A 24,351-nucleotide genomic window follows, 5' to 3' on the forward strand; every position below is an offset into this window, starting at 1 on the left:
CTTACTTGACCATTAGGTATGGCAGATGTAGAAATGCTTCACATCATGCTCTGATAAAGGGGGAAAAAATGGAATAGACAGATTTCTGCTAATTAGATGGAAAAGAGCAGAAGCTTTCTACTGATCTGAGACTGTGTTTTTTTCTAGCTTTTCATGTTTGGGGAAAACAGTAATTCACAGCTGAAATAATACCTAGCTTTTATTCTACAATTGCTCTAATTTTGTATACCCAGAAAAGCCTTGACTGGGCTAACGGGAATAGAAATCGACAGTAAAACTTGTCATTCTGAAAAGTGAAAGATTGATATGAGCACTGACTTCTTTCACATGTGACAAAATTACAAAAAGGGTTTGAGGGATTAAAATGGATACCTTGAATAAACTACTCAGATAAAACAGGGAGATTTGTATTAGGGACTGAAAAATCTATCTGCAGCTTTGATCTCAATCTTCTCCCAAATTCAAGATACTTATTCCAATAAGAATTTGAGGAATAGAAGAAACAGCTCTGTCTTATAAATCCCTTCCTTTAAATATTAAGCAATATTAAGCTGTTAGTACTGAATTGACATTCAGATTTGTACAGTTTGTGTGCTTCATCTATAGTATAGTAATTAATGCTTTTGCATTGACTTTAACAGCAAATTATTTTAAGCCTTCCGCACTTACTTTACATGAGCGCTTCTCCAAAATGCAGTATGAGAAAGATGCAAATGAAAATAAAGCTGTGGAAAAATCAAATCCCAAAATTCACAGGTATGTTTTGTTAGTTGAGATCATGTGCAGATGTGTTGGCCCAAACAGAGTGGCAGAGGGGTTAGGATGTGGATTCATTTAACTTGCTTCTAAGTGAGCACTGAAAGGCCAGAGCAGTGTCTCATTTGGTCTTATTCCTAGGTCTCTCTTTTTTATACTTGCAGTGAATTTCTAAACTTTCATCTTGTTTTGCAAGAAAAGGTGTACCGTTTTTAACACCATACACCCTTCCCTGATTTTGTTATGTATACTAATGCTTACCACAAGAAAACAATGATAATCCTTACTCAAAGGGCTGTTAAGCTTTTTGGGCTGAGTTACCTGCCCTGCATGGTGAGTCGCTATAGTAGTCCTGTAAACTGTGCATTGGATTTTGGTCATTTTTCATTTGTGTATGTTTTACCTTTCTTGCAGTACATGAAAACACGCTTTGGTCATGAGACAACTGAAGCTCGTTCGCCTTAGACTTATTGAGGCATAAGCTTTTGAGGACAAGTTGTATCTGATGAAACTGACTCTTATCCTTGGAAATTTGTCTTAATAAATTTATCTATAAGATTCCACCACCTTATATATTTACTGATTCAGCACTAATACGGCTGCTCCTCTGAGCATCAGAACCTATATCAAGTTTGCATTTCTTAGTGTCAGCTCCACTGTTCTGAACCAGTGGGTGTTATCCCTTCCTACCAGCAGATGGGTGTAGGTTGTACCTTCAGCAGGTGGTAAGTTGTGCTGATGGTGCTGTTGTCCCTGGCCTAGCTTCCCACTCCGCTGGCCATGGCCGCACAGTGTGGTTGAGCCTAACAACCCCTCCCAGTTCACAGTTTCAGAACCATACCTGATTGAGCTCAGAGCTTGGCTCGGCATCCCCAGGTCTCACCTCTTATTGCCACTGTGTGAGGCTTTGGCTTAGTCCTGTGGAGCCTTGCCAAAGGAGTGCGGATCCCCATCCCCACCCCCACCCTTCTTGCTTGTTGTAACCTGTTTGGGTGTAGGGTATTTCCCTTTAGGCGCACCCAGAGAGAGCTGGAGATGGCAGAGATGCTGGAGCTCTGGGGCCGAAGTAGACCAGGGCAGTCAAATAGGCATGCATGTGTGTGCCATTAGTCTGCCCTGGGGGACAGTCTGATGAGCCTTTTGAGAGGGGTTCCCCTTGAGCCTCCTCGGTGGGTACTGGTCACCAAGAGTGCAAGTCTCCTTGGTTGTGGAGCTCCCTGTCCTGGGCATGTGGCATGTGGTCAAGCCAGGAGATGTCCTGGTCCATCAACCACCTGGAGACCCAGGCAGTCTATCCAACTCCTGTAGGAGTTTTAGCTACTCTTCAAAGGGAAGATGGTCACGAATGATGTCGGACAGTGCCTCCACTGTGGCGGACATCAACAAGCAGAGTGGAACCACGAATCTGGTGGTGGCCCTGGATGTGGCAAGTCTTTTGGATGGAGACGCATCAGTAGGCTCTCAGCTGTCCTTATTGCAGGCAATGGCAGTATGCAGATGGACTTTCTCAGTTGTGCTCTCCTGGATCCGGGAGAATGTTTGCTGGGCTTTAGGCCGCCTAGCTTATTATGGACTGCTGGAAGCCTTCTTAGTTTGACTTGATGGCATCCAGAGCTAAATCAAAGGCAGAATGCCTTTTTAGTCGCAGGAGGGACCTAGCCTCTCAGGGGATAGGTGCCCTGGTACAGCCTTGGCTGGTAGTGGAGCCTCTCTATATCTTCCTTTTATGGCCTCTCATTGGCCACTTGTTGCTCAGAATTGCGCATCATCCTCATCTGGTGGCATCAGATTGGCCTTGTAGACCTTTGTATATAGATCTTGGCCATCTGGTGGAGGATCCACTTCCGCTGCTAAAGGGTTGGAGTCTGCTTCAACAAGGGCTATATGGATGATCTGGACTCTTTTCACTTACGATATGGCCATTGAGAGGTGATGGTTAGAGAAGCACAGGTTTTTCCCCCACAGTGACTTCAACCTTGCGTCGCTCCAGGAGGTCCTCTGTGTCCCTGCTTATGTCAGAATCTGTTGCGTGTTTGTATCCTGGTGTGGGGAACAGTCCCTGGAGGGCGCAGGTTCCTGATGATCTGGGTTTTCTGTAGCAGGGCCTGGAACAGGAGTTGGCCTTCAGCTCCCTGGCTGTATTGTCCAGCTTTCTGGGGAAGGTGAACGGCACTTTTCTGACTTTGCACAGGGAGGTAGCTCAGTTTCTGAAGGGGGATGGTGCATCTGTGCCCCCCTCTTCATCCTTCCTTTCCTTCTTTAGACCTCAATCTGATCCTCCGGGCTCTGTTCAAGGCTCCTTTCGAGCCCCTGAGCTTGGCTTCTATCAAGAACCTTACCCTCAAGATGATATTTTTGGTGGCCATCACCTCTGCTGGGAGGGTTTCACAATTGCAGGACTTATGTTGGATCCCTATCTCTCCTTCTCAGAGGATTCAATGTTCTTGCGCATGGTACCATCCTTTTTTCCAAAGGTGGAGTCTCTGTTCCATGTGAATTAGGTTTCGTTTGTCTTCCTTTGTGGCACATGAATCATTGCCGGAGGATTGGAGGCGTCAGAAGTTGGATGTTCGGAGGACGCTGCTCAGGTACTTAAGGAGACGAATGAGTTTTGTCTCTCGGACCACCCTTTAGTACCTTTCCATGGCCCTCAGAAGGCCTCCATTGTGAGGTGGATTAAGCTGGCTATTTAGTCTACTTCCATCGACAAGAATCACCCGGTGCCTCAAGGGCTCTAAGCCCACTCTACTAGGGCTTTGGCTGTTTTCTGGGCAGAGGCCCCGGTGGTATCCCTTGAGGAGATCTGCAGGGTGATGACTTTGTTATTTTTATTCCTTTGCTAAGCACTACAGTTTACAGTTTGTATACCTCTAACACCAAAAGTTCAAAGTAGTTTACAATAAGAATAAAAATCAAGACATCCTCTTGACAAAAATAAAAACATATCCAAAACATCAGTCTGAATTAATGAGAAAATTCTTAATGAAGTTTTTAACATCTTCCTAAAATAAGTATATTCAAGAATCCTGACCTCAATTGGAGCCAATGAAGCTCCATGTAATAGAAATTTTGTCATGTTTGCGCAAGGAAAAAACTGGTCTGACAGTGGTATTTTGGATTGTCTGCAATCGTTGAAGAATATATCTAGGAAGACAAAGATATATATCAAGTTGCATTAATCTAACTTTGACAGAAGCAGAGAGATAACAAGCAGTCTAAACTGCTCGATCTCAAAAAAGCTTTCTAATTCTTCTTAGTTTTCTTATTAGAAAGAGCTTTGAACCAAAGAATTAATATGAGGCTCCAACGAAAGAGATTGGTTAAAAAAAAAAAAACTCCCAGGATTTTATTTCAAATCTGTTTATTGAGAGAACAAGACAACCAAAACAAGAAAACAAAAAACCTCAAACAGCACAGAGAAAAACTCCCAGGATTTTAACAGGGGAGAGAGGATATTTGACTTGATCTATAAATATTTACTTTACTTCTTATATTCCATAAGTACCGAAAAGAGTTCAGTGCGGATCACAGCAAGAACCACCAGGCAGAGCCTGAGTTAACTACTAATTAGTTAATTCATATTAAAAGAAGAAAAACATAATGTAATCATGTTTCTTTAAAAGATGTGTTTTCAAGTCTTTTAGAAAAAATAAATTCTGCATTTTTCTTGTACAGGAAGAGAATTCCATAACAGCGAGACTTGAAACATAAGTCTCACAGAGTAAATTGTCTTATTATTTTTCAGTTTTGTAGGACTAGGATAATGAAGTATCTCGAAGGTCTCTGTTTTTATTAGACATTTGAATCCAACCAAGCAAATGTTCTGGTGACTGTCTAAAAATAATTTTTTGAACTATAATGCATACCTTAAATTTGAATTTGAGCCTCCACTGGTAACCAATAATTAGCGGATCAGGATTGTTATCCAAGAGCAGATTGAACATGCTGGCCAGAGCCCCCTCGGACTTTGGCAGAGCCGTCATTCGGGGGAGGGGGGCCTTGTCTTCTCCCGCCCAATAGATCTGCTTCAGTACATCCCATTGTTTCAGAACATTGGAGCTGACACTAAGAAAGGAAAAATTCTTACCTGAAATGTTTTTTTTTTTTCTTTTAGTCAGCGACAGTGTTCTAAAGTCATGTCCTTGGAAGACCTCAGTCTGGGGTTCTGGGCGTGCTTTTTAGTGCTTCAAAAAATAAGATTTATTTTGTGATTGGCAGCCATACAGGTTCCTGTGATATGGCTATATCCTGGATATGCAGGGTAGTGAGTGCCAGTGCCGTAGCGAGGGTGGCTGACACCCGGGGCGGGTCGCCGCTGCGCACCCCCCACCCCCCGGAGCGCACTCATACTTGCATAGGGAAGCGGCGAGGGGCGATCTGCCCCGAGTGCACGTCGCTGGGAGCTGCGTCGGCTCCGCTGGTTCCCTGCTCTCTCTGCCCCGGAACAGGAAGTAACCTGTTCCGGGGCAGAGGGAGTAGGGAACCAGCAAAGCCGGCATGCACCCGGGGCGGACTGCCCCACCGCCCCCCTCCCTTCCTACACCACTGGTGAGTGCCACTCTGTATTTTGCTCTCTTGATTATCATTTTAGCTGCAGTGGTTCATGGGACATGGATATGTTACAAAAGGACCACATGCTGCTTGGGCAGATGCTCCCTGGAACAATCCAGTATGCACCTTAGCTTATGCTGGTGATGTCACTGGCAGAATTGTTTTTTGTACCTGAACTTGCTGGTAGGATGGGATAACCGCCCATTGGTTCAGAACAGTGTCCCTGACTAAAGAAAAAATGATCAGGTAAGGCACAATTTCTCCTTAGTCTATGCTAAGGGCTGCTTAGAATACCAGTGCCAGGACCAAAATGGCAGGGGGAGCAACTTTTACCTGTGCATTGGAGGGGTTCATTGCACAAACACACAAAGTTCTGCCCCTATGAATATATTGGCCAGGACCCCAGTCTTTGATGGCTGAGGAACTGCCTGCTTCTTGCTGCAGCCTCTTCCCTCCCAGACATTGTACAGGTAACAAGACCCGGATAGAGCCATTCTGACTCCAGTCCTGATTCTCTGTTCTTATTTAGGGACAGGAGGGGTGAGGGTGAGCCTGGAGCATACACTGCATGATGGCTCTGCTTCCTAATTCAGCTCTACCCTCCTCTTGTTCCTCTTGCCTGTCCGGTGTGCAAGAACAGGAGAGGAAGGTGAAGTTGACATGGACAGCAGAACCAGCAAAATTCAGGTTAACTGCATATTTTGGTGGTTCCCAAATCTGATCCTGAGGCACCCCAGCCAGTCAGGTTTTCAGGATATCCATAGTTGAGTATTCATGAGAGACATTTATATTTCAACGGTTTTTATTGAAAACAGTGTACATTGTGTCAACATCAAATATTCAATATATACATTCAGTCATATCATTCCCTTCTAAACAACCAGCAAACAAATTGGACCTACTGTTTTCACTTTGTGTTCCTTTTCCCCCCCGTTCCCCCCCCCTTTCCCTAATCCCCCCTACTCCCTAACCTCCCCCCTCCCTTCCTGTTAACCCTCCTATTAACCTCCCTCCCCCCGGAAAACTCACAATCATCTTAAAGAGGAACTATCCCACTCACAACTTCAATATAGTGTCTACAGCACATTAAGCACAAAACTTTTACCCTTAGCTGATAGGGTATCTATATATTTTCCCCAGATCTTCAGAAACTGATTCTTTCGTTTTGGGGATCCCCTGGCTTCTCTGGCCTCCCACATCAGAAGCTGATGCACCATATTCCGCCAGTGCCAGAATTCTGGCACAGCCTCCGAGGTCCAATTTTGAAGTATGCATTTCTTTGCCAGAAGACATCCCTTACGAAAAAATAGTGTTTCCTCTGAAGTATTCCCTCTAAATGACCCATAGATATCCAGCAACATTTGTGAGGGGGTTCCTATTATTTCACAAGACAGCAGGTTTGACAGATAGTTGGCCACTCTAGACCAGAAGCCCTGTATGACTTCACAACTCCAAAATGCATGATAGAATGAGTTTTCTGTGATTTTACATCGTAAGCATATTGCATTTTGTGTTCCCCCACATTTTGCTAGTTGAACTTGTGTGAAGTAGGCTCTATGAAGTACCCGAAATGCACATTCCCGATATTGGGCTCCACTTACTAAATTTGCAATACCCTTCACTTGTCTGTTAATGTCCCAATTGGGGAGGGCTATTCCCAAATCTTTCTCCCACCGTTCTTTAACTATTTTCAAGTTTTTTTTCATCCCCACCGAACCTAATGCCTTATACACTTCCGAGACTGATGGCTCAGTATCCGAGATTTCCTCAAAGAATTCTTTCAACTTGGACCCTGATTTTTGTCTCAATTTCTCCCCATCTAGAGAATGTATAAAATGTTTCAGCTGGCAATAAGCAAAGGTGTCCCCCCATTGCATCGGCTCATTGCCCAGTATTTGTTCTCGCGATTTTATCTGCCCTTCCTCGCCCATTATATCTTCCAAATACATTATTCCTCTTTCCTCCCATCTTTTAAATGCTGGATTCTCCAAGCCTGACACAAATTTAGGGTTCCCCCGAATGGTCATTAATTCCGTGACTTCAGTGTCCACTTCCAGACATTTTCCCAGAAACTGCCACGCCTCACGTAGCGGCGTCAACAACAAACTGTGACTTAGATGTTTAGGGATCAAAGATCTCTCCACTTGCAACAATGACACCAAACGATATGGAGCATAGTATGCCTCTTCCATCTCTAGGGGGGTATAACTATTCGATTCAAAAAGCCAATCTCTAATATGTCTCAATAAACATGCCATATTATATAGTTTCATGTTAGGCAAGCCTAGTCCCCCCTGTGACCAACCCCCCCATAGCAGCTGGAATTTCATTTTCGCCTTTTTGTTCGCCCAACAAAATCTCATTACCAGTCTGTAGAACGTTTTCAGATCTTTGTTCAACAGCCTAAGGGGAAGGGTTTGCATGACGTATAGCCAGCGAGGAAGAATTACCATACTTATAAGCCCCAAACGACCTATCAAAGAAAGTGGCAAGGTTTCCCATTTTTCCAGCTGTTGTTTAGTTTGAGCCAAAAGTTGTTTTATATTAAGTTTATAAAGGTCCCTAGTCTTCGTTGATAGCAAGATTCCTAAATAGCGGAAGTGCCCCTTTGCCCATCGCAACGGGAACATCCCTGGCCAGGTTCTATTCATCTCTTCGTCCACAGCCAGTGCCTCTGACTTTTCCAGATTTAACTTAAGACCGGAGAAATCCCCAAATTCTTGCAATGCTTCTAATAAAGCTGGTAACGATGTCTCCGGTCTCGTGATCACAACTAACAAGTCATCAGCAAAGGCCGCCAATTTGAATTTTACCGTACCCAAGGTTACACCATGAATTTCTGCATTAGAATATACCTCTCTTATCAATGGGTCCAAATACAATGCAAACAATAACGGTGACAAGGGGCAACCTTGACGAGTTCCTCTCTCTATCCTCACATTTTCTGAACAATTACCATTCACCATCACTCTCGCTTTTGGTGAGGTGTAAAGAGAATTAACCGCTCCCAAAAACCATCCGTCAAATCCATATTTTCCCATTACTGTGAACAGAAACTCCCATTTCACACGATCAAAGGCCTTTTCCGCATCAAAGCTTACTACGAGTGCTGATCTATTTGCCTTACCAATCTGTTCCAAAGAGATTAGAATCCGCCTGAGATTCTTAGATACCACTCGACCTTTAACAAAACCCACCTGTGCTTCGTGCACCAGTCTTGGCAACACTCGACCCATTCTGTTTGCCAGTATCTTTGCAAAAATTTTAACTTCACAGTTTAATAATGATATGGGTCTGTAAGATTCAGGTAAAGTCACATCCCTCTTGGGTTTCGGGATTAATATGATACGTGCTATATTCAATTGGTCTGGCAGTGACCCCTTCTCCACCCATTCATTATATGCTTCCACCATAGGTGGCAGAATGGTCTCTCCCATCAATTTATAAAACTCTATCTTCAAACCATCCGGTCCAGGAGTTTTCCCTGATTGACTACTTCCAATGGCCCATCCCACCTCATCACTAGATATAGGGGCATTGAGCTGATCTCTCTCCCCATCAGTCAGTCTCGGAGAATCCAGATTGTCCAAATATAAAGTACTGTCAAGGCCTGAATTATCCCTTTCTGCATATAATTGCTGATAGAAGTTCTGGAAAATATCTCGGATTTCCACGTCCGAATGGCATAGTTTACCTGTCTGATCTTTCAAAGCTGTTACTGTACGGGTAGCCTGTTTCCGAGCTATAAGTCGCGCCATCATCTTCCCACCTTTACCCCCAAATTTGTATAATTGAAATTTATAATAGGTTTGTGATTTCACCTCACGTTCATGGATCAGCGTATTCAGCATCACCTGTGCCCCTAGGAGCTCCTTTCTAGTATGAACGTTTGGAGTTTCACCAAATCTTTTCCGTAACGTACGAATCTGGGCCTCTAATCTCAAAATTTCTTTGTCCCTTGCTTTTTTAAAATGGCTGACATAACTGATCATTTCTCCTCTCAGGACAGCCTTGGCTGCTTCCCAATAAGAGGAGGCACTCTCAACTGAGTTTTCATTAGTAGCTTTATATTCATCCCATTTAGCCAACAATCCCTCTTTAAAGCCTATATCTTTGACTAAATAGCTCGGAAAAGACCACCATCTCATTTTCTCTTCCATCCCCGCTGGTTGCCACTTCACCCATACTTCTGCGTGGTCTGAAATAGCGTATGGTCCTATTCTCGACTCTCTAACCCCTCCCAGCAGTGATCGAGACATCAGTATATAATCTATCCTCGATTGGGTATTATGCGCCCTTGATATATGAGTATAGTCCCTATCTTGTGGATGTAACACTCTCCATACATCTAACAGGTCTAATACAGTGCAAAGATTGGGCAGCCCTCTCGAGGGCCAGTGTTTTAGCGTAGGAGGAGGCTGAGATTTATCCAGTTCTGGATCACACACCATGTTAAAGTCCCCTCCTAGGATTAATGGGATGGGGTCTACTGCAGTAAGTATGTCCACCAAACTTCTGTAAAATTGAGCCTCAAAGTGATTGGGAGCATATATGCTGCCTAATAGTACCTGCTGTCTTGCTATTATCACCTTACCAAAAACATAGCGCCCCTCTTGATCTTTAGTCACATCACTCATTTCTGTCACCAGCCCTTTCCTGATTAGAATAGCTACTCCTCCCTTTTTCCCTTTAGCTGGTGCGGCTACACACTGTCCTACCCACCACCTAGCCAGCTTTTCATGTTCTTTATCCGAGAGATGTGTTTCTTGTAAAAGAGCTATGTCAGCTTGAATTCTTTGCAGATATTTCAAAATTTTTGATCTTTTGATGGGTGAATTAATACCACCCACATTCCATGTTACAATTTTTATCATTTAAGGAACATAAAAGCATCCTATTTGCCATTGAAACCTTTTATCTTCTAAAAGAGGCCACCCCAGCCCATGACCCCTCTCAGTTACCTCTGTGTGCTGTAGGTTAGTGTGTTCCAATTCCTCTTTACCTCTGTAGTGTTTATATTTACCCTTTGAGTTTTCCATCTTATGACAATCTGAATCCCCTTCCCCTATAACTCCCCTTCTCCTCCCAGATCCCCCTCCCCATCCCCTTTTATTATCCCTGCTAATTCCCCCCAAGGAATTTAGTCACGTTTGACCCCCCCCCCTTGCTATTCCCCGCTCCTTAAACCGGTTTAACTTGTACTCTCATTTACATGTAAGAGCCTCTATATTCCCTTTAACTCCTTTTTCCCCAGATTTAAAGTTTACAGTTTTCCCATATATTATCCCGCAAAAATGCTCCAATCATGTGAACCTACTACAACTTCCTATAACTGTCAAACAATTTTACCATTTCAACCATTCTTTGATTATTCTCTCAGTTCTGTTAGCCTGCAATGAAGTGCAGAAGTATATAAAACCAAAACAGTTATCTGAACTCTCTTCCGCATATCATCATGTCTTCATCCATAGGCTTGGTTCCCAACTTTAACAGACTGTATTTCACCTCCCTGGTGTTGGGTCAATCAGCCGATCAGATAATTAAACCATTTGTTCTGTAATAACTCAGCAAAGCCGGAGGATTTAAATCTTGATCTCTTTAGACCTCTTATAGCAGTCCCTTTCTCTCCTGCTTCTCTCCAATCTATTTCTCCGAAGCCTGCTGGTCATTCTCACTAATATGTCCACTTCTATTATATTTCAGAGTTGCCAACATCCCAGTATAGTAACAAATATTACTTCTATGGAGCTCCAATTAGTTTCTCCATTGTCTTTTAATTCGCATCCCAATGCTCCTCTTTTGTTCAAGAGTCAGCAGCAGGTCATACTTCAAAACTTACTTAAATTATTCTGCGCATTGTAAATGTCCGCCGCTTGCCGCCAAAGGAAGCAATTCTTTACTTGAATAACTTTCAGTTGTAACATGTGCCTTTCTTTACCTTATTCATCTCTCGTCTGCAGCAGTTGTTTTACAAAGTCTTGTGCCGCTTGTGTTGTTTCATAGGTTTTCGTCGCAGACTGATGGGTTACCCGTAGTTTCGCCGGGTACAGCAAGGCAAATTTAACCTTATGTTGGATTAATTGGGAGCAAATTGGTGAAAAGCTCCTTCTCTTCGCCGCAACTGCCGCCGAGTAGTCCTGGAAGCAAAGGATTTTTTGGTTATTGTATTTAAGAGCCATACCTCCTCTCATAGCTTGCAATATCGCTGTTTTTTGAACAAAATTCAGGAAACGGCAGATAACTATCCTGGGTCTGGCGTCACCCGCTCTCTGCATCCCCATGCGGTGTGCTCTTTCAATTTGCAATGGGCCCAGCTCTGTGCTCAATTTTAGTTCTTTCATCAGCCATGTTTCAAGAAAAGTACGCAGTTCTTTATCGCTGATTTCTTCGGGGAGCCCCACGAAGCGTAAGTTATTACGTCGGGATCTATTTTCTAGATCCTCGAGTTTCTCAGCTTGATCTTCTACCAGCTTTTGAAGTTTAGCATATTTTTCTTCTACAACTCCCGTACGGTCTTCCAGGGCCCCCGTGCGCTGTTGATGCGCTACCAGGTCTTGGCTCAATTGCGCCATATGATTTTGTAATCCCTCCAGTTTTGAATTCAAGCCTTCCAACTTTTTATCTAGGATCGCCTCCATCGCGGTCGTCACCTCTCCCACAATCTCCGCTGCCCACGCCGACCCGACTGCAGAAGTTGGCGGGCTCGCTGGGGCCGCCATTTTGTCTTCCAGCGCTTTACTCTTGTCTCTGTCCTTTTTTAGCGATTTAGCCGTCATACCTGCTATCAATTTCTCTTTCGGCCGCAGAATCTTAATGTGTCAGCTTTCCGCTAGCAATTGTGGTTCACACCGCCTTGTTTCTGGAGTTAATTCGATGGGAATTACAAGGAGGTACCTGGAGCTAGTCTAGCCTCGACCGCTCCGGTACATAGCGTCACGTGACTCCCATGAGAGACATTTAAAAATACTGATACAATGCTTATATCCTGCATATTCCCTTATCAGTTTAACACTGTTAACAAAGTGTCAAAACCCAGGCATACCTGGGAAAAAGGAACATCATACAAAGTAAGTCAGTAATATTTAATCATTATTTCTGATACAAAACCTCTAAAACAGCGGAGTCTTTAAATGTTTCCTAAAGAGCAGATAATCGACAATTGTTTAATATTCTCAGGAAGATCATTCCACATTTTTGTAGCTTGATAAGAAAAGGTAGATACAGAAATCTGCTTGTATTGCTCTCCTTTACCCCCTGGAAAATTAATAACATTCAGTTTTTAACATTCAGTTTTTGACCGTAATATACCTTAAAGAGATGACCAGATCGTGAGGTTTGTCTTATATTATGGTGGTTGCCCATATAGAATCTTAAAACACTAAAGGCTTAGATAATTTACCATCCCAAAGTTGTTGTTTTTTTTTATTCAGTGCCCCTGTACCAATTAATTTGCAATTATAACTGCTCTTAGTTTCCCTTATTAAATTTTTATACACTCTAATTTGTAACCTCCATTTCATTTTCCTCTGTACTATTTTTTTTTCCAGATATGTTCCAACTTTCTATGATATCGTTTCATATTTATTAGAAATTCACCAAGGTGAAACTATTTTTGTTTGCTCCACTGAAGGAAAAAGTTCCTTCATTCCAGATATTCCATTAATGAAGAGTGCCGTTATTATATTGTAATGATTCATATGCTGCCAGAACAGCTTATCAATTTTTTTGTCTAATAATTAGGCTCACAAATAGGGTGATTCCTAATAGATGACTTCTCCATTCTAAAGTAAACTCTAGTTTATAATGATTTGACCATAAATTAGGGTCCCAACAAGGAGATGTTATTAACCAATTCTTGGAAGGGGAAAAAAAATAATAAATCCAGCTTATGTCCTTTACTAAGAACTTCAGAAAGAGGGTCAGATCCTTAACATCTGGGTTGGCCTTTTTTCTAAATTTAAATTCAGATCTCCTAAAATAATACTAAATTATTGGGGGTCAGTAGAATAGCAGACATATCGATGGTTCTTTTAATGAGGAATCCTCAATATTAAACATTATTTCTAATTCATTTGTACCTAAAACATTACATAAAGACATCCTAAAAGTCTCTCAAATCTATTCCACCTCCCCTCCTTTGTTTCCTTGGTACATGTATATCGTTTACATGCTCTGCCTTCACATCTCTCTCATCAGTATTCATTGTGGCTAACCTGAAAGCTTGACTGGTTGGGGTGCCTCCAGGACCAGGTTTGGGAACCACTGTCATATTTCTATATCTAATTTGTGGTCATTTATTGCGGTATTTGGAGAAGGTCTGGGTGTGTGACAGGCAGGGGTGTGCTGGTAAATTTTTAACAACGGGCTCTCTCTCTGGGCATAGCTGGCCCTGAAATACATGCCTCTCCCCTCCCTTGTGCAGGCACGCTAGGTATACCTTTGCCGAGCCCCACCAGCCAATAAATGGACTGCCACCATTCTCTGCTGCTTGTTTCTGGCTCTGAGCAGCATGATGGAACCTTCTTGTGCTTGCATGAAAAGTCCCAGCCTGCTGCTCAGAGTCAGAAACAAGGAGCAGGGAGCAGCAGCAGTCTATTTACTTGGCTGGTGGGGCCAGCATCACTGCCAGCAAAGTAAAAGAGAATTCAGGAGGGGGCCCAAGCCCACATTTTGGGAGTCAGTTGTTAAAGTAGCCATGGGGAGGCCTACTTTAACAACCAGCTCCCAAAATTCTTAAAAACAAACGGCTCTCGCGAGCCCGTGAGAGCCCACTCCAGCACACCACTGGTGACAGGTGAGGTATTCTGTTAGCATGAAGTTTCTGTATAGACAGGGGTCTGTTAATTTTCTCACTAGGATATATATTGATGTATAAGGTTCTGGTGAATAGTTGCCTTCTGCATAGGGTTGCTGCTGTTTGAGTTAATGCTGTTTTGGTATGACAGATTTGTTGTTTGCATTTAGATACATTTTTGCAGGGTTTATGTTGCTGCACAAAATAAAGGGAGTTTGTTACTGAGGCAACAACAGATTCCTTAGCGTCCCTCCGGACCGGCCCAGGATTGGACTGATGGGTTGTGCACGCCTACCAGCAGGTGGAGACTGAGAATAAACTCTGACTCTAGAGAGCCAATGAGAGCCCTGGCCATGTGACCCTAGCCTCAGTATTTTCTCAGTCTCCCAGCAGGTAGGACGTGAGCCTATTAGTCTCTCTTTTTGGTATTTGTATATATTTTTTTCCTATTTTCTTTATTGGTTCTTCTGTGCCCAGGAATGTCTGTAGAGGTCACTCCTGATACTAAGTGTCTTAGTTTTCAGCCTCTGGGGTGTTAAACTCGGGTGCCCCGAGTCTCTCCCCCCTATTTCCTCCCCATCTCCCTTCTGGTGTATCCTCAGAAGCATTATTAATAACTAAGGGAAGGGCTACCCTTTCGTAGTAAATGAGTATTGCCTTTGGGAGAGGCAGCCAGTAATTAAAAAAAAAAAAAAAAACTAAACAGCTGAGTAAGCTATAAAGTGTTGTTCCCCGCTGACCTAACGAGCAATTCTATTTTCTCACTAGGATATATATTGATGTATAAGGTTCTGGTGAATAGTTGCCTTCTGCATAGGGTTGCTGCTGTTTGAGTTAATGCTGTTTTGGTATGACAGATTTGTTGTTTGCATTTAGATATATTTTTGCAGGGTTTATGTTGCTGCACAAAATAAAGGGAGTTTGTTACTGAGGCAACAACAGATTTTAGAATTATTTTTGTAAGGTAAGCGACGGGCTACTGGGCAAGGGATAGCAGGAAAAGTGAAGGGGATGCAGATGAGCAGAGTGGAAACAAGAAGGGAATGCTGGATAATCAGTGAAGTGAGAGACAAGGAAAGAGTGTCATGCTGGGGCTACTGCCACCATAGGCACAGCCATGCTTCTCTCCAAAGGAGGAAAAGCAACTACTGGTAAGTTAAAATGATGGGGAGAGTGTACTTCTGAATACTGATGCACAAAAATATGGTCCTGGCACTGGGGAATACAAAAGAGATTTGACTCTGTTAAGCCTTTGCCAAATTTTACTTATGTTAACGGGATTGTTATCCATTCAAAGTAATGATTTTTTTACATTAGACTTAATGTCATCAAACAGATTGCATCCTTTTATCATAAACTTAAGATTATTTTTTGGATTCTGGTCTTTGTTGTATTGATATGTCCTCCCATATTTAACATTGCTACTTTAGGAGAATTGATATCTCTCTGGCTGATCTCAAGAACAAACGTGCCAAGAGGAATGAGTCTGGACAGGTACTGACTTCTTAAAGTCTATGCATTTATAGTTTTGCTCACAGCCAAAAAAATAAACCTATAGAAGTGTTTCAGGGCACTGTTACAGATTTAAGCATTCAGAATTAACTACTGCTTATGATCTGAACAGAACTAGGATAGTAATTTGTGAATTTTGTTTTCTTAGCTCTTTGTATACATATTCAGTAGCTTGCTTTGGATGGCCTGGTGGTTCAGTGGCAGTGCCAACTGTAAGGACTTGGGATGAATAGTCAACCAGGTCTTTTGTTTCCTAGGGGTGGCTGAGGATGCTGTACTGACAGTTAAGGGGGAATAGTCAGTCATTATGCAGTGGTCACCTAGTTGCTGGATGTAGGGCCCGTGATTGCAAGGTTCTATAAAGAGCTCTGGTGTATGGTCGTGCAGAGTGTACTAGAGTAAGCTGGAAGGGGGATAATCCTCAGTTCACAGCCCTGATTTCAACTGATCTGGAATCTTAAGGGGGGAAAATCCTCAGTTCAGCTGATCTGGAAGCTTGAGGGGGGAAATCCTCTGTTCACGGCCCTGATTTCAACTGATCTGGAATCTTAAGGGGGGAAAATCCTCAGTTCAGCTGATCTGGAAGCTTGAGGGGGGAAATCCTCTGTTCACGGCCCTGATTTCAACTGATCTGGAATCTTAAGGGGGGAAAATCCTCAGTTCAGCTGATCTGGAAGCTCGAGGGGGAAAATCCTCTGTTCACAGCCCTGATTTCAACTGATCTGGAATCTTAAGGGGGGAAAATCCTCAGTTCAGCTGATCTGGAAGCTTGAGGGGGGAAAATCCTCTGTTCACGGCCCTGATTTCAACTGATCTGGAATCTTAAGGGGGGGAAAATCCTCAGTTCAGCTGATCTGGAAGCTTGAGGGGGGAAATCCTCTGTTCACGGCCCTGATTTCAACTGATCTGGAATCTTAAGGGGGGAAAATCCTCAGTTCAGCTGATCTGGAAGCTTGAGGGGGGGAAATCCTCTGTTCACGGCCCTGATTTCAACTGATCTGGAATCTTAAGGGGGGAAAATCCTCAGTTCAGCTGATCTGGAAGCTCGAGGGGGAAAATCCTCTGTTCACAGCCCTGATTTCAACTGATCTGGAATCTTAAGGGGGGAAAATCCTCAGTTCAGCTGATCTGGAAGCTTGAGGGGGGAAAATCCTCTGTTCACGGCCCTGATTTCAACTGATCTGGAATCTTAAGGGGGGAAAATCCTCAGTTCAGCTGATCTGGAAGCTTGAGGGGGGAAATCCTCTGTTCACGGCCCTGATTTCAACTGATCTGGAATCTTAAGGGGGGAAAATCCTCAGTTCAGCTGATCTGGAAGCTTGAGGGGGGGAAATCCTCTGTTCACGGCCCTGATTTCAACTGATCTGGAATCTTAAGGGGGGAAAATCCTCAGTTCAGCTGATCTGGAAGCTCGAGGGGGAAAATCCTCTGTTCACAGCCCTGATTTCAACTGATCTGGAATCTTAAGGGGGGAAAATCCTCAGTTCAGCTGATCTGGAAGCTTGAGGGGGGAAAATCCTCTGTTCACGGCCCTGATTTCAACTGATCTGGAATCTTAAGGGGGGAAAATCCTCAGTTCAGCTGATCTGGAAGCTCGAGGGGGAAAATCCTCTGTTCACAGCCCTGATTTCAACTGATCTGGAATCTTAAGGGGGGAAAATCCTCAGTTCAGCTGATCTGGAAGCTTGAGGGGGGAAAATCCTCTGTTCACGGCCCTGATTTCAACTGATCTGGAATCTTAAGGGGGGAAAATCCTCAGTTCAGCTGATCTGGAAGCTTGAGGGGGGAAATCCTCTGTTCACGGCCCTGATTTCGACTGATCTGGAATCTTAAAGGGGGAAAATCCTCAGTTCAGCTGATCTGGAAGCTTGAGGGGGGAAATCCTCTGTTCACGGCCCTGATTTCAACTGATCTGGAATCTTAAGGGGGGAAAATCCTCAGTTCAGCTGATCTGGAAGCTTGAGGGGGGAAAATCCTCTGTTCACGGCCCTGATTTCAACTGATCTGGAATCTTAAGGGGGGAAAATCCTCAGTTCAGCTGATCTGGAAGCTCGAGGGGGAAAATCCTCTGTTCACAGCCCTGATTTCAACTGATCTGGAATCTTAAGGGGGGAAAATCCTCAGTTCAGCTGATCTGGAAGCTCGAGGGGGAAAATCCTCTGTTCACAGCCCTGATTTCAACTGATCTGGAATCTTAAGGGGGGAAAATCCTCAGTTCAGCTGATCTGGAAGCTTGAGGGGGGAAATCCTCTGTTCACGGCCCTGATTTCAACTGATCTGGAATCTTAAGGGGGGAAAATCCTCAGTTCAGCTGATCTGGAAGCTCGAGGGGGAAAATCCTCTGTTCACAGCCCTGATTTCAACTGATCTGGAATCTTAAGGGGGGAAAATCCTCAGTTCAGCTGATCTGGAAGCTTGAGGGGGGAAAATCCTCTGTTCACGGCCCTGATTTCAACTGATCTGGAATCTTAAGGGGGGAAATCCTCAGTTCAGCTGATCTGGAAGCTTGAGGGGGGAAAATCCTCTGTTCACGGCCCTGATTTCAACTGATCTGGAATCTTAAGGGGGGAAATCCTCAGTTCAGCTGATCTGGAAGCTTGAGGGGGGAAATCCTCTGTTCACGGCCCTGATTTCAACTGATCTGGAATCTTAAGGGGGGAAAATCCTCAGTTCAGCTGATCTGGAAGCTTGAGGGGGGAAATCCTCTGTTCACGGCCCTGATTTCAACTGATCTGGAATCTTAAGGGGGGAAAATCCTCAGTTCAGCTGATCTGGAAGCTTGAGGGGGGAAATCCTCTGTTCACGGCCCTGATTTCAACTGATCTGGAATCTTAAGGGGGGAAAATCCTCAGTTCAGCTGAACTGGAAGCTTGAGGGGGGAAAATCCTCTGTTCACGGCCCTGATTTCAACTGATCTGGAATCTTAAGGGGGGAAAATCCTCAGTTCAGCTGATCTGGAAGCTCGAGGGGGAAAATCCTCTGTTCACAGCCCTGATTTCAACTGATCTGGAATCTTAAGGGGGGAAAATCCTCAGTTCAGCTGATCTGGAAGCTCGAGGGGGAAAATCCTCTGTTCACAGCCCTGATTTCAACTGATCTGGAATCTTAAGGGGGGAAAATCCTCAGTTCAGCTGATCTGGAAGCTTGAGGGGGGAAAATCCTCTGTTCACGGCCCTGATTTCAACTGATCTGGAATCTTAAGGGGGGAAATCCTCAGTTCAGCTGATCTGGAAGCTTGAGGGGGGAAAATCCTCTGTTCACGGCCCTGATTTCAACTGATCTGGAATCTTAAGGGGGGAAATCCTCAGTTCAGCTGATCTGGAAGCTTGAGGGGGGAAATCCTCTGTTCACGGCCCTGATTTCAACTGATCTGGAATCTTAAGGGGGGAAAATCCTCAGTTCAGCTGATCTGGAAGCTTGAGGGGGGAAATCCTCTGTTCACGGCCCTGATTTCAACTGATTTGGAAGCTTAAAGAGGAGAAGGAGGAAACTGTCAATTGTAACAAATGTGTAAAAATAGTAAACCTGCTCAACTGTTACAGCTCAATTAACAGCATCTGCTTTTCAGGCCATTGGTAAATGAAAAAGCCATACCCTCAGCGCAAATGGGTTGTACTAGATCTGGCTTTTTAGCACCACCTATTGATTACATGGTGTGAGGATGGAATTGACCCGGAGTTAGATCTGTACCCTGTACTTACCGCTACTGGTCCTAGAATAACTGCTTTGGTGATCATTTTAAAGAGGGAGGATAAGGAAGCTTGAGAAACTCAGTAGGAAAATATTTTTCAATGTGTTTATCTACGTACACACTTATAGAGGGAAATTAATTGGTAAAATGTAAACAGATTGTTTTGTTTTATTTGTACCCCGCGCTTTCCCACTCATGGCAGGCTCAATGCGGCTTACATGGGGCAATGGAGGGTTAAGTGACTTGCCCAGAGTCACAAGGAGCTGCCTGTGCCTGAAGTGGGAATCGAACTCAGTTCCCCAGGACCAAAGTCCACCACGCTAACCACTAGGCCACTCCTCCACTGTTGCTACTATTTGAGATTCTACATGGAATGTTGCTAGTGGAATAGCAACATTCCATGTAGAATCTCCAATAGTATCTATTTTATTTTTGTTACATTTGTACCCTGCACTTTCCCACTCATGGCAGGCTCAATGCAGCTTACATGGGGCAATGGAGGGTTAAGTGACTTGCCCAGAGTCACAAGGAGCTGCCTGTGCCTGAAGTGGGAATCTAACTCAGTTCCTCAGGACCAAAGTCCACCACCCTAACCACTAGGCCACTCCTCCACTGTTGCTACTATTTGAGATTCTACATGGAATGTTGCTATTCCACTAGCAACATTCCATGTAGAAGTCGGCCCTTGTCAGCAATGTGGCCACGCAGGCTTCTACACGGAATGTTGCTAGTGGAATAGCAACATTCCATGTAGAATCTCCAATAGTAGCAACATTCCATGTAGAATCTCCAATAGTATCTATTTTATTTTTGTTACATTTGTACCCTGCGCTTTCCCACTCATGGCAGGCTCAATGCGGCTTACATGGGGCAATGGAGGGTTAAGTGACTTGCCCAGAGTCACAAGGAGCTGCCTGTGCCTGAGGCGGGAATTGAACTCAGTTTCTCAGTTCCCCAGGACCAAAGTCCACCACCCTAACCACTAGGCCACTCCTCCATTGAGCTAGGCACTTTTTTAAAAACTCTATTGCACAAATATGTACCTAATCTTTTATCACAGTAAGCCACATTTGTTAATTGGAAAATGTAAAATATAAATGCTGAAATTAAAAAAAGAAAAGTCTCTGAGGTTACCTATTTAATTGTAAAACTACCCTAAGACTACCTTTCCCCTAGTTTAAAAACAATTTCCTGGCAAATTCTTACCAGTAAAGTCTTTCCTTCTCTGGAAGTTGTCTCACAGCATCTCTTCTGGGCTGGTAAATGCTTTGGTCACAGCTGTGACCACAAAGACCACTATTGTAGAAGGTGACTCAGTACTTAGGGAATGCTTACGACCAAAATATGAAGCAACTGCTTAAACAGGTGTTTACCTCCTAAACTGTGGAAATAGGCTTGTGTGTGTGTGGGGGGGGGGGGGGGGGGCGTCTATGCACCTCATGGATTATTAAGGCGGAAGTGGACCAATGACTCCAGAGAAACGGGATACCGGTATAAAAGGTAGCACTTTATTCACAGACTCGACACAATACTGTGTTTCGGCCACAGGCCTGCCTCAGGAGTCTAAACAAATTATTAAAAAAATAATAATCAGTAAAATACAAATAATATAATCTAAACATACATAAATGAAATAACGAACCAATAATTTCTAAAACATGCAAAAAAAAATGAGCCAGCACTGTATATATACGGAAAATGTACACATGTATAAAATAATTGACAAAATAAATATGCATATAAAACAGAATGATCTAAAATGTGCATAGTAATGAAAAGATTAATTAAGAAATGCTGAACAAAAAGAGAGTAATTACTAAAACGTGTTGCAGAAAAAACAATCATCATTGTGTCAACATAGAAGATACGGATATGTTAAATATTTATATTGACATACATAATAATCGTCGAGATATTATTAAAAAGACCAAAATATGTATTAAACCCGGGTGATTATAAGGATATGTTGAGTATACAATTGGAGATACATAAGAAACACAAAAATATTTTTAAGAGGACCAAGGCGCATAATTTAACCATGGACATATATGTGTCTACATAAAAAATAATTTACTAAGATATTTAATGTATCCACCAAAAGATGCATTCAAAATTCTACAAATGCTGGCTCCCATTTCCGCAGACATCCTTTTAAGAGACTGCGCAGGCTGTGCTTTCTTAACCTGATTAACCTCACATGAAATTGTTCTCAATGGAAATTTCTATTTTTTTAACCCGTAGCCTTTATCAGTAGAATTGGTGTAATAACAAGGCTTTCACCAGTCTTTTGACTGCAATAATAATTAGCAAAACTCCTGAAGTTTTATCTCCTCCCTTGGTGGCATCTACTGACACTCATGCTACCAACCACCCACAGACTTGAAGTATTCAAAGAGGGAATTCTTTCAGTTTACAGTCATCTTCCTCAGACTTAAATGCAGCGATGATTTTTCAGGTGTTTTAGGAGTTTAGGGCTTCTTACCACTGGTACAGCCAGTCTTTTTAATACTAAAAAAACAAGAATATTGTCCATAGAATGAAGTCCTGTAATCATCAGACTTTGAAGTAAAATTTTAATCCTCACTCCTTTATTCACCTGATAGCCATAAAAGAAACTGCTGCAGGAAACTTTCATTACCACTGTCTGTTAAATACCTGTTTTCTCCTGAGAATCCTATATAGAGTATGTCACACACTTTCATAGATTCTTTTGCTGTTCCTTGTAAGCCAAATTCCATAATGTCTTTTCCGCCTTATACTTTTTCCTTCTTTTCAAACTAAAACTTAACACGGATAAAACTGTTTCTAATTATAACTAACCTTCACCCTCCTATGAATCTTAGTAACTTTACTATTAAGAAAAAACCTATTCCCTTGAGTCATCAATGAAAATCTTGGGAGTCTCAATAGATCGTGTCTTTCACGCACTTCGGAAGCTAAAGAGATTGAGGCCATTTTTCTCTAAATCTGTCTTTTGTACTTTGGTTCAATCCCTTGTCCTCACCAGATTCAACTATTTTAAATCCATCTATGTTGGACTTAAAAGGTCGTCTTCTCAAAAAATTACAAACGGCTCAAAATACTGCTGCTTGTCTTACACGTAGATCTCCTCACTTTGCCAAAGCCACTGCTGTTTTATATGATCTACATTGGTTACCAGTATCTTTCAAATTATGCTTTTTCATTCACCAAATCCTGTTTGGTCAAACCCCATCATATAGGAATAATCTTATTGAATTACCCCCTCGTAATGCTGTTTATCATCTAGAGAATATCTTGCTTTCATTTCACTATCTGTAAGAATGTGAGCTATAACACAATTCATTCTGCTAATTTCTCCTATCAAGGCACCAAAATTAGGAATTCTCTTCCTAAATCTGTCATGTTTACAGATGATTACCTAACTTTTAGAAGTCTTTTAAAAACACATTTCTTCAGTCTGGCCTTTCTGAATACTAAAAACTCTTATTGAAAGTTACCCACACCCTTTTCTTTAATCTCATTTCCCGTCTAGTCCTGCCTAATTATGCTCTTACCTGTCCACCCTTAATTATTTGTTTGTCCTTGAGATCATCTAAATTCCTGGTTACTGCACATGTTTTAATTTACTTCTTGAACTTATTGTAATTTCTGTTCTGTACATTATTGTTTTATTCACTTTATTGTTTTTGTAAGCCACATTGAACTTGAGTTTTCAGGCTAATGTGGGGTATGAAAGTCATGAATGAATAAATAAATACCTCCAGCTCCTTTGTCTCTACACTTGAAACCTTTTCCTCCTGCTGCTGTCTCCACCTCTGTCTCTTCCTGTGGGGTGCCAGTCAAGTACTACCAACATCTGGATTGATGTCATGCCTATATCTCTCCTCCATGGTCTCTCCGGGGGATTTTGAGCTTCTGGGCTAAGACTTTCATTCAGTTTAGGAGATGTCATCAGACTCTTTCACCATCAGTGTTTCAGTGAATGCATCGGAGTCGGTTGCAATGCCTGGCTACACGGAGCTGTCCATTGGCCTGCAAGCCTCAAGTGGCTAAACCAACTCTTAGTGAACTTGAGGTCTTGTTTGCCTATGTATAAATGTATGCAGTTCCTTCACGCATGTCATTGAAGAAATAGTACTGCCTATGTTTTGCCCTAAGCATTAAAAAAAATCCACATGAGAAATCTCTCCATATACTATAGGTAGGCTCTCACTATCAGCAAAGAATTGAATCTATGCAAGTCTGTGCAGCTGTTCATCTCCTTTTATCCCCAAGAGAGTTGGTATTCCAGTAGCCAAATGAACTGTAGCAAATTAGCTAGCTTCTTGTGTTTGAAGTCTGTTATGGAAAAAAAAAAAAACCCTGGTACTCCTCTGACTAGTAAAATGAAACCTTATCAAATCCGAGCTACCGCCACTGGTCTTTATCAGCTCTCATTTTCTGTGCTGCTATCAAGAAAGCATGGGACAGGTAAAGATCTCCAAGGGAGAGAGAAGAGATTGTAGAGCTTTATAGTTGTAGATGGGCAGACTAGATAGGCCATATAGTTTCAATCTGCCATCATTTGCTGTTTGTCTACAGTGGGGGAAATAAGTATTTGATCCCTTGCTGATTTTGTAAGTTTGCCCACTGACAAAGACATGAGCAGCCCATAATTGAAGGGTAGGTTATTGGTAACAGTGAGAGATAGCACATCACAAATTAAATCCGGAAAATCACATTGTGGAAAGTATATGAATTTATTTGCATTCTGCAGAGGGAAATAAGTATTTGATCCCCCACCAACCAGTAAGAGATCTGGCCCCTACAGACCAGGTAGATGCTCCAAATCAACTCGTTACCTGCATGACAGACAGCTGTCGGCAATGGTCACCTGTATGAAAGACACCTGTCCACAGACTCAGTGAATCAGTCAGACTCTAACCTCTACAAAATGGCCAAGAGCAAGGAGCTGTCTAAGGATGTCAGGGACAAGATCATACACCTGCACAAGGCTGGAATGGGCTACAAAACCATCAGTAAGACGCTGGGCGAGAAGGAGACAACTGTTGGTGCCATAGTAAGA

The 24,351-nt window shown here is 42.8% G+C and overlaps 1 protein-coding gene across 1 annotated transcript in view; it reads left to right on the forward strand.

Annotated features, from left to right (window-relative positions):
* The window catches only part of BCLAF3 (BCLAF1 and THRAP3 family member 3), a 127,522-nt gene that overhangs the window by 43,893 nt on the left and 59,278 nt on the right, over window positions 1-24,351 (forward strand). Inside the window, exons 8-9 of the mRNA XM_030202266.1 lie at window positions 642-756; window positions 15,532-15,595. Coding sequence (XP_030058126.1) covers window positions 642-756; window positions 15,532-15,595 — 179 coding nt within the window. The remainder of the gene's footprint in view (window positions 1-641; window positions 757-15,531; window positions 15,596-24,351) is intronic.

This window comes from Microcaecilia unicolor, chromosome 4 (assembly GCF_901765095.1).
Source record: "Microcaecilia unicolor chromosome 4, aMicUni1.1, whole genome shotgun sequence".
Classification (NCBI taxonomy): Eukaryota; Metazoa; Chordata; class Amphibia; order Gymnophiona; family Siphonopidae; genus Microcaecilia; species Microcaecilia unicolor.